At 58.6% G+C, this 10,635-nt stretch overlaps 2 protein-coding genes across 4 annotated transcripts in view; one reads left to right on the top strand and one right to left on the bottom strand.

The window, feature by feature from the left end:
• LOC108530418 (trinucleotide repeat-containing gene 18 protein-like) overlaps positions 1–2,967 on the top strand; it is an 8,181-nt gene extending 5,214 nt beyond the window's left edge. Inside the window, exon 4 of the mRNA XM_017873351.1 lies at positions 2,780–2,967. Within this exon, the coding sequence (XP_017728840.1) occupies positions 2,780–2,967 (188 nt within the window). The remainder of the gene's footprint in view (positions 1–2,779) is intronic.
• The window catches only part of SLC29A4 (solute carrier family 29 member 4), a 23,632-nt gene continuing 15,875 nt past the window's right edge, over positions 2,879–10,635 (bottom strand). For 2 of the 3 annotated variants that reach the window (XM_017873358.1, XM_017873359.1), the window contains exons 7-11: positions 10,158–10,420; positions 8,255–8,393; positions 7,958–8,145; positions 6,368–6,608; positions 2,879–4,136 (exon numbers count right to left, since the gene is read on the bottom strand). In XM_017873358.1, coding sequence (XP_017728847.1) covers positions 3,994–4,136; positions 6,368–6,608; positions 7,958–8,145; positions 8,255–8,393; positions 10,158–10,420 — 974 coding nt within the window. In that variant the 3' untranslated portion in view covers positions 2,879–3,993. The remainder of the gene's footprint in view (positions 4,137–6,367; positions 6,609–7,957; positions 8,146–8,254; positions 8,394–10,157; positions 10,421–10,635) is intronic. The other variant, XM_017873357.1, reaches the window with a different exon arrangement.

The following is a 10,635-nucleotide window of genomic DNA, read 5'->3' as shown; positions in this document are numbered from 1 at the left end:
CCCCACCCACCCCGCCAAGTGTACTGTACTCGCCCCCCAGGATAGAGAAAAGAGGGAGAGGAGAGGGAGAGAGGCAGGAGCCGGCCCGAGCCCAGGGTCCCTGCTTGGGCCGCAGAAAGCACTTAACCAGGCCCCAAGCCTTCCAGGGAAACCAAGGCCTCGACCAGACAATCTTGAGGGAAGGAAAAGCCAGACTTTGGGTTTGTTTTTTGGGGGAATTGTTTTAAGTTTCTTTTGGAATTTTGTTTGTTGGCAAATTCTGTGTGATCTTTTTTCATAAGAAAAAAAAAAGATTTAATTGGAAAAATAAAATGGTTTGGAGTGGTTTATTTCAGGGGCTGGAGTTTTCAGGGGCTGGAGTAGGGGTGGCATCTGGGGGGATTCTGCCATGTCAGGGCACTGAGAAGTAGGATTCAACTGGAAGTTGGGTACCACTCATGCAGGGGTAGTGACCCGATGGCCATCTAAATGAACTAATCAGCCAGGCCCAGTGGCTTACGCCTGAATCCCAGCACTTTAGGTGGCCAAGGTGGGAGGATCACTTCAGGCCAGGAGTTTTGAGACCAGCCTGAGCAACGTGGTGAAACCCCCGTCTCTACTAAAAATACAAAAGTTAGCCGGGTGTGGTGGCACACACCTGTAATCCCAGCTACTCGGGAGGCTGAGGTGGGAGAATCACTGAAACCCGGGAGGCAGAGGTTGCAGTGAGCTGATTGCACCGCTGCACTCTGGCCTGGGGGTGACAGAGAGAGATGGTCTCAAAAAAAAATTTTTTTGAGCAAATTTGCATGAGAAAAAATTAAAAGTTAAGTTGGCTGGGCACAGTGGCTCACGCCTGTAATCCCAGCACTTTGGGAGGCTGAGATAGGCAGATCATTTGAGGTCAGGAGTTCGAGACCAGCCTGGCCAATATGGTGAAACCCCATCTCTACTAAAAATACAAAAAAATTAGCCGGGTGTTTTGGTGCGCGCCTGTAATCCCAGCTACTTGGGAGACTGAGGCAGGAGAAGTGCTTGAACCCATAGCGGAGGTTACAGTGAGCTGAGATCGTGCCACTGCACTCCAGCCTGGGCAACAAATCAAGACTCCATCTCAAAAAAACAATTCCCAGGCACGGTGACTCACGCCTGTAATCCCAGCACTTTGGGAGGCTGAAATGGGTGGATCACCTGAGGTCGGGAGTTCAAGACCAGCCTGACGAACATGGAGAAACCCCATCTCTACTAAAAACACAAAATTAGCCGGGCATGGTGGCACATGCTTGTAGTCCCAGCTACTCGGGAGGCTGAGGCAGGAGAATTGCTTGAACCCGGGAGGCAGAGATTGCAGTGAGCTGAAATCGAGCCACTGCACTCCACCCTGGGCAACAAAAGCGAAACTCTACCCCTCCCCCCAAAAAACAGCAAAGCTGCACATTCCCAGCCATGCCTATCACAACTGAAGAAAATGATACTAATGGTAAGAGTGGCCCCAAGCCCTCACCTAGATGGGGGTGGACAGCCTCTGCACTGGGGCCTAGGGAAGCTATAGGTGGGGGTCTGGCTGCCCAGCGACTGACCTGGTTAGTGTGGGTGGCCTGCAGAGGACATTTGGGGCTTTGCAAGAGGGTAACCCAGGGAGGGCACCCAGCTGGCCTCAGGCAAGGGAAGGGCCCGGCGTGGGCTATGGGAAACGCTCTGGTGTCACCTGGTGCAGTCTTGGCCCAAGTGGCCACCCACCTGGATCCCAGGGAGGATGTCTGCCCTGTATCCTGGAGGCTGCAGACCTGGAGCACAGGTGGCCCTTCTCTTTAAGGGACCCACATCAAAACCTGGACCAGCCCCACTGCTTGGGGAAACTAAGGACAGAACAGGCTAGGTGCAGTGGCTCACACCTGTAATCCTAGCACTTTGGGAGACCAAGGCAGGAGGAACACTTGAGGCCCAGACTTTGCGACCAGTCTGGGCAACAGCAAGACCCCATCTCTACACAAAATAAAAGAATCTAGCCAGGCGTGGTGGCACACGCCTGTATTCATAGCTATTTGGGAGGCTGAGGTGGGAGGATCACTGGAGCCCAAGAGGTGAAGGCTGCAGTGAGCTATGATGGCACCACTGCACTCCAGCCTTGGTGACAGAGCGAGAGCCTGTCTCATAAAGAAAAAACAAAAATGAGGCACAGGCCGGGTGCAGTGGCTCACGCCTGTAATCCCCCAACACTTTGGGAGGCTGAGGCAGGTGGATCACTTGAGGTCAGGAGTTTGAGACCAGCATGGCCAACATGGTGAAAGCCCGTCTCTACAAGAAAAATTAGCCAGGTGTGGTGGTGGCAGGCGCCTGTAATCCCAGCTACTTGGGAGGCTGAGGCAGGAGAATTGCTCGAACCTGGGAGGCGGAGGTTGCAGTGAGCCAAGATCGTGCCACTGCACTCCAGCCTAGGCAACAGAGCAAGACTCAGTCTCAAAGAAAAAAAAAATGGAGGAATGGAACAGTGCAGGATTTCGTCCAAATTGCACAAATCAGCAAAAGGGCTGAGGCTCAAGGCCAGGAGGCTCTGACTCCTAGGACGCAGTGTAGTCCCCGAGGGGTAGGGGACAAATCGCGCCCGCTTTGTTTCCCCTTCAAATGGGCTGCATGCAGCCATCCTCCCTGATCCTCACGAAGACTGGGGGGGTCAAGGTGAGCGACAAACCACAAGTGCTCCCAGCTGTCACCCCACCACCCAGCCCTGCCCACAAACCAAGCCTACCTGGTATGAGGACACCCTCCTCCTCCCTGATCCGCCCCGCCCACCTCGCAGATGGGAAGACTGAGGTCCGGCTTACACGGGGCGACCCGAGTTCCACCGGGATCCCAAGATGGCAGTCCTGGCCCCCGTCCACGCACAAACTCTGCTTGGAGGCGGCAGTGCAGCGGTCTGCTTTATCTTTTAATGGCCAGTGCGGTACAGTTAGTGGACAGACGGGTGACGGGACACAGCAGGGGTGAAACAGGGCAGTCACAGCCAGGGCCAGGGTTCTGTAAGGGTGGGCCGTCCTCCCCCTGGAAACGCTGTCTCTGGAAGGACACCCTTAGAATCCCCCAACCTCAGGGTGCCACCCACACAGGCCTGGTGTTCTGGGGGACCCAGGCTGGAGTGCCCCCAGCCCCTCCCTACTTGCTAGGGACCCTTGGGTCTGTCGGGTCCCTTGCTGGATGAGGGTCAAGACGTAGGTCAAGCTGACTTCAGCCAGGGTGTGTGACTTCAGCCCCTAGACTTACCTCCCCTCTTCTGTCATGGACCAAGAAGGCAATGGGAGGGCTTCCTAGTCAGGCACAGCCCCCTGGCCTGTGGCATCGCATGGGTGTGTGAGGAGGTCCTGATGTGCCTGGCTGGCACCACTGCTGTGGTTCCCGAGAGGCTGACGCAGACCATGGGCAGGTCCCTTCGGACCCAGGGCTCTGACTCCTTCATGGCTAACGCGTTTTGTTTGGGACAAGCAGTCTCTAAGAATGAGGACAGAAGGGGGAGGCTGGAGGGTAACACGGTGGGGGGCTGCCCCTCTCCTCTCAGGGCTCCAGGGTTCATGAGGGGTCCTTGGTGGAGGCTGGGCCAGGTGGTGGCCCGATCAGTGGCAGCGGGTGACGAGGGCCGGGGTGCAGTCACTGGGCACGCACACTCTGGCGGGTGTCTGCTGTACTGAGTGGGGACACAGTGCGTGTGACCCCGCAGTGTGCTGGCTGGGCTGGAGCTGGGGCCGCTGGACACAGATGGAAGGTAGAGGCAGGTATGAGACCAAACACAGAACACAGTGCTGGCCAGAGCCCTGGGTCACAGGAATGTGTTCCGGTCCTCGAAGGACTGCAGAACTTCAGGCCAGGATTGGGGATGGCTGGACCCAGAGGGGGTGGCGCTGCTGGCACAGGGAGAGGCTCAGGGCCCCGCAGGCACTGAGGTGGGGACGGGGGAGGGGCCTTCAGGCCTTGGGGATCCTGGTCAGGCCCTCGGCGTCCCTGGCAGTGGGCAGAGCTGGCTCAGAGGCCTGAGAGGATGGAGCCATTGGCGGTGGAGGTGTGCAGGCAGCTGCCGTGGGCGTCGCGGGTGAGGCTGTAGGTGCAGTAGGCCACAGCGGACCCCAGTGTCAGCCCCGACATGTAGGACACGGTCATGGTGTTCCCTGTGGACAACACTGGCCTGAGGGGAGCAGGGCCGGGGCGACCAGCTGGTGGCCACGGCTGCTCGGGTGTGAGGTGCTGTGACACCCGCATGAACCGTGCTGTCCCTCCAGGACCCGCTGCCCCATCGCTCTGCATGGGAGCACCCTCTCCGGATCCTGTCCTTCCTCATTCCTTCTCCCCGAGGCCATCTGCTATGCACACCAGGCCTTGCCTGCTTCTCTGGCTCCCCAAACCCCATTTTAAAATTTAAAGACAAGGTCTTGCTCTGTTGCCCAGACTGGAGTGCAGTGGTACAGTCATAGCTTTCTGCAGCCTTGACCTCCTGGGCTCAAGTGATCCCCCGACCTCAGCTTCCCAAATACCTGGGACCACAGGCACATACCACCACGCCCGGCTAACGTAAAAAAATTTTCTGTAGAGACTCAGTCTCACTATACTGCCCAGGCTGGTCCCAAGCTCCGGGGCCCAAGCAATATTTCTACCTTGGCCTCCAAAACACTGGGATCACAGTCCTGAGCCAGTGCGGCCGGCCCCAACCCTCCCCATTTTAATCTCCAGTCTCAGCCAGGTATGGTGGCTCACACCTGTAATCCCAGCACTGGGAGGCTGAGGCGGGCAGATCACCCGAGGTTAGGAGTTCAAGACCAGCCTGGCCAATGTGGTGAAATCTCACCTCTACTAAAAATACAAAAATTAGCCAGATGTGGTGGTGGGCATCCATAATCCCAGCTACTTGGGAGGCTGAGGCACGAGAACTGCTTGAACCTGCGAGACAGAGGTTGCAGTGAGCCGAGATCGTGCCACTGCACTCCAGCCTGGGGAACAGAGCAAGACTCCATCTTAAAAAAAAAAAAAAAAAACTCTCCAGTCTCCAACCTCCGGCTTCCTCCCTATCAGGGACAATTTGGGATGTCCGATGGGCACCTGGAACGTACCAAATCCCAAACCCAACCCCAACCCCTCCCCGCAAGGCCCTTTCCCATCTCAGTCTGGGCCAGTGCCAGCCTTCTTGCCTTGAGTAGTGGACCCCAAACCTGGAGCCCCTTTCCCTCTCTCACACCCTACCTCTCAACCCATCAGCCGGTCCTGTGGGCTGCCGTCCAAACAAGACCTGGAATCCGGCACCTCCCAGTGCCACGTCAACCTCCTCCAGGTCTGGGCCCCGTCCTCAAGGGCCTGAACTGGTAAAGTAGCTCCTCACTCACCTCCATGCCCACGGCAGCTGGAGGGATGCTTTATCAACCATCAGACCCCATTCTTCTCCTCTCCAGCCCCTGGCCTCAGTGCTGCAGGACCTTTGCACATGCCATTCCCTCTGCCTGGACGCCTTTCCCTTGCATCCTCACATGGCTGTCTCCCTCGCTATTTCCTCCAGGTCTTTGCTCAAAAGTCACCTCCTCAGTGAGGTCTTCCCAGATTGCTCCATTTACACTGCTGGCTCCTGAGCCTGACTCTCCCATCCCATCACTCCTGTTTCTCTGCTTTATTTTTCCCCATACGATTTCCTGCCATTCAACCAGTTACACCAATCTAGGATCTTTTTTTTTTTCTGAACAGTATCTTGCTCCGTCACCCAGGCTGGAGTGCAGTGGCGTGATCACAGCTGCAATCTCAAACTCCTGGGCTCCAGTGATCCTCTCATCTCAGCCTCCCGAGTAGCTGGGACCATAGACGCATGCTACCATACCCAGCTAATTTTTAACACTTTTTTAGAGAGGAGAGGCTCTCGCTGTGCTGCCCAGGCTGGTCTTTAATTCCTGGGCTCAAGTGATCCGCCCGCCTTGCCCTTCCAAAGTGCTGGGATTGTAGGTGTGAGCTACTGCGCCCAGCCTGGGCTGCCTCCACATCTGGACGGTCAGTCCCACAGCACGGAGAGTGCCGTGTGAGCCACTGCTCCCAGCCTGGGCTGCCTCCACATCTGGACGGTCAGTCCTACAGCACGGAGAGTGCCATTTTGTCGCCACTGTGTCCCCAGTGCCTTGAAAAGCACTTGGTTCACAGGAGGGGCTCACCAAGTAGTTGTGGGGAACACGAATGAATGAGTGAATGAATGAGTGAATGAATGAAGTGGCTGAGAACGTCCCCACACCTACGGCCTCCCAGACATTGACTGTTCTGAACCTCCCTCCGGAACCCAAATGCACCTTCTTGCGGTCTGCCCTGGGTTTCCTCGTGAGGGGGACGTTGCGCTGCTGGGAGGACCACCCCCTCCATGCCCCGCGGGCCTCACCTGCCAGCTCCCGCTGCTTGGGGCTCACTTTGCCTGCCGCCAGGATCATGGGCACGCTGCCGAAGTAGCCATTGCTGATGCCCATAAGCAGCGAGAAGATGCAGGGCCAGGCAGGGTGGCGCAGGGCGGGCATGCCGCTGGGGTAGACGCACAGGATGAAGAGAGGGATGAAGACCACACGTAGGCAGGAGCAGGCCAGCAGGTGGGTGCCCCGCCAGTCCACGGGCAGGGCTGCCAGGATCTGCAGAGAGCCAGGCATGTGAGCGCCCTGTCCCGGCCACCCCCACTCCCCTCACACCCCACCCAGCCTCCAGCCACGTCCCCATCCCCAAACACTCCTGGGTCTGTCCAGCTCAGCCTGCAACCCTGCCCTTCTCCGGATCGCCCCTCTAAAATCCTCCAAATCCCACTTAAAACTTTTCCCTTAGAGGCCGGGTGCGGTGGCTCAAGCCTGTCAATCCCAGCACTTTGGGAGGCCGAGACGGAAATACAAAGCGGATCACCGCCGTCAGGCACGATCGAGCCTCCTGGCTTAACACGGTGAAACCCCGTCTCTACTAAAATCACTACAAAAAAAACTAGCCGGGTGGGTGGACGGGCACCTGTAGTCCCAGCTACTTGGGAGGCTGAGGCAGGAGAATGGCGTAAAACCCGGGAGACGAGCTTGCGCAAGGTGAGCTGGATCTGGCACTGGCATCCAGGGCCCAGGCGACAGAGCGAGACTCCATCTCAAAAAAACACAAATAAAAAAAAACAAAAAAAAAAAACAAAAAAAACCTTTTCCCTTAGAGTCAGGGTATCGGTCTATCCCCCATGCTGGAGTGCAGTGGCACGATCGTGGCTCACTGCAGGCTCAAACTCCTGGGCTCAAGCAATCCTCCCACCTCAGCCTCCAGAGTAGCTGGGACTACAGGCACATGCCACCACGGCTGGCTAAGTGTTTTGTTTGTTTGCTTGTTTTCTGAGACAGAGTCTCATGCTGTCGCCCAGGCTGGAGTGCAGTGGCATAATCTTGGCTCACTGCACCCTCCACCTCCTGGGTTTAAGCGATTCTCCTGCCTCAGCTTCCCGAGTAGCTGGGATTACAGGCACGCACCACCATGCCCAGTTAATTTTTGTATTTTCAGTAGACACGAGGTTTCACCATGTTGGCCAGGCTGGTCTGGAACTCCTAGCCTCAAGTGATCTACCCATCTCTGGCCTGCCTCCCAAAGTGCTAGAATTACAGGCATGAGCCACTGCACCTAGCCATTTCTTTGAGCCATTTCTGAGGGTCCCTGCCCTCTCTGGGTCCCCTCTGGGGCATCCTCCTGTGCTCATCCCTGGAGGACCTGTGACTGTGAGGCGAGAGGGTGAGTGCCACACCTATCCTTCGAGATGCAGCTGACACTCCAGAGTGCCCCAGTGGGATCAGGCCGGGGCCACCCTCCACAGAACACTGTCCAGCATGGTGCCACTCCATGGCTCTTGCCCTTTCCATGTGGGAGCCACATGCATCCTTCACTCAGAACCCCTCCCGGATGGACCAAGGCCTCCCCATCACCTCCACCCCGTGGCGTCCCCCGACACTGGGCAGGGCGGGCAGCCCACCTTGCCCACGAAGTCTGACAGGTTGAACACAGCCATGATGAGGATGGGCAGCCACTCGCCCAGGATGCAGTGGCGGATCTCAGACTCGAGGCCAGGGAACAGGCACAGCGTGATGAAGTAGGTCACAGCGATGGAGAGCATGTCGGCCCAGATCACCCGCGCCACCACGTAGCGGTGCAGCAACAGGGCTGGGGGCGGGCGGGGGTCAGAGGCAGCACCCACGGGGACCCCTGCCTGCCTCCCACCCCCCCGCCTGGGTACCAGCGCCAGGGCTGCAGAGGGACCCCCTGCACTCACCTCTGAAGGTGGGCCAGCTGCGCTGGACCCTTGGCCGCGGTACATCAAAGCGCATGTAGGCCCCACCGCTGCCGGTCACCTCGTGGGCTGGGCTGTCCTTTGGGGACCCGCTGGGGGCCAGGGCCGGAGCTGGGTGCTCCTGGAGGGAGGACGGAGTGGGATGGGGTTTGAGTGGAGGACAGGACAGGAGAGGAATCCAGGCCCAATCAGAAGAGCTGCAATGGGGCTGGCACTGACATTCAGGTGGTGCCTACTGTGTGCAGACACCCCTCTCCCACTTTATCAAGGTCTCTCACTTCACATTTCTGTTTTAGAGAGAGGGTCTTGCTCTGCTGCCCAGGCTGGAGTGCAGTGGTGCAGTCACAGCTCACTGTAGCCTCAACTTCCTGGGCTCAGGCAATCCTCCCACCTCAGCCTCCCAAGTAGCGGGGACTACAGCCATGCGCCATCACCCAGGCCAGTTTTTTTGCTGTTTTCTTTTTTGTAGAGACAGGGTCTTGCTATGTTGCCCAGGCTAATCTCAAACTCTTGGGCTCGAATGATCCTCCCACCTTGGCCTCCTCTATAGCTGGGATTGCAGGTGTGAGCCATTGTGCCTGGCTCTCACACTTCTGATGCTGCAAATTCCACTTCACCACTCCCATGAACCCTCTACCAGCTTCCGACCAAACCAACCAGAGCATCTTGTCCCCCATGACCCCTTTACTTCTCCCCTCCTCCAAACACACGGAGCTCCTCCCAGCCTCTGAGCCATTGCACACACTTTTCCCTCCACCCCAACACCCTTCCTGTAGGTCAGGTCTTAGCCCAAAAGTCCCTCGGGGAAGGTCCCTCACCATGAGAGGGATGCACCCCTGCCCCGGCTTGTCCCTTTCCATCCTGGGTCCCTCTCTGGGTCTGGGTGCTCCCCTGGGGATGGTATTTCTGGCTCACTTCAGTGTCCCCAGCTGAGGGCCCAGGTGACTCACTGGATCAAGGCCTGCATGACCATTCTGGTTCTGGACCCTCAGGAATGAGGACCAATGGCTCCCTCACCCCGCCTCTGCATGGTCTGGCACTCCTGACCTCACCCTGCAGGTGTCCCCAGGACTGTACAGCGGCTGGCCCTGAGCCTGGGGGCTGTGCAGCACTGCTGCCACCAGAGGGCACCCCAGCCCCCCAAGGACAGCTGCCTGCCCCAGCGATGGCGGGACAGGGCACTTCCTGGCAGGGGCTGTCTGCGCTGGGGACCCCACAGGAGCAGTGCCTCTGTGCTGTGACAGGGAAGAGCAGCAGAACCAGGGGCCACAGAACAAGCCCCTGGCCCTCCCTCTCTGTCTGTCTATCCTCACCTGGGAGACCGCTCCCTTTCCTGGCTGGCTGGTGGTGACTTATATGGGAAATTCTGACTTATATGGGAAATTCCCCCTCAGGGAACACGGTTATCCCTGAGCCCTGATTTCCCTCCTGCTGTCCCGTCTCTAGGGAGGAAGGGTGCGAGCTTCCTAGAGAGTTTGCTGCCAGGCTGAGCTTGCAGGAGGAATCTCCAACGTGAGCTGGCACAGCCAAGAGGGCTGAGACCCCCCAGAACCAACGTGGGCTGTCCCAGGGATGGAAACTTTAGTGTACATCATGTGGGGTGTCACTGCAGACAGGCGCCATGCACACCGCACGCCCCACGCCATGGGATACAGCAGCTGGGCAGAGCCCCGGATGCTCTGGGGTGGGGCCTCAGGCCACGGGATGTGGGGTGCCACTAAGAACCCACAGCTGAGTCCACAGAATAAAGGGAGTTGGCAGGAAGTGGTCTCCACCACAGCGGGAGGCCGCAGCCTGGGGTGCAGGGGACGGGCTGGGCCGCGGGTACTTCCCAACCTCGCGGTGGGGACAGAGGAGGGAACAGAGGTGGGTGATGCGCACTTACGAAGTGGACGTCCCCAGCGGCGACGTCGTGGTGCACGCGGTAACCAGAGCCCTTACCCAGGCCTGGCCTGCCCCGGCGGCTGTCACGCGGCCGTGTGGTATAGTAGAGCACGAAGCGGCTGCGCCGCACTAACAGGTGCAGCAGGAAGCACAGCAGCTCCAGTGCCACCGACACCAGGAAGAAGATGAGAGTGCTGGCGCGCTCGTCGGGCAGCAGCAGCTTCGTGAGGATGCGGCTCAGAGAGATCATCACACCCGCCGTGCCTGGAGGGCATACACGGTGGGCCCGGGCCTGATCCGCCCAGCTCCCTGCACCACCCTGCCCTGCCCCATCCCCGCCCACACAGACCCCTCCCCACCGGCTCCCCCTTCCGCCCACAGGCTCCCCCCCACCGCCAACCCCGCCCTCCCCCCCCGGCCCCGCTCCCACCCACTGGCCCCTCCCCTCACCCGAGGCCCCGCCCCCTTCCCCCCCCCCG

Source organism: Rhinopithecus bieti, unplaced genomic scaffold, assembly GCF_001698545.2.
Source record: "Rhinopithecus bieti isolate Rb0 unplaced genomic scaffold, ASM169854v2 scaffold_8135, whole genome shotgun sequence".
Lineage (NCBI taxonomy): Eukaryota > Metazoa > Chordata > Mammalia > Primates > Cercopithecidae > Rhinopithecus > Rhinopithecus bieti.
This window is presented reverse-complemented; position numbering and strand designations above follow the sequence as displayed.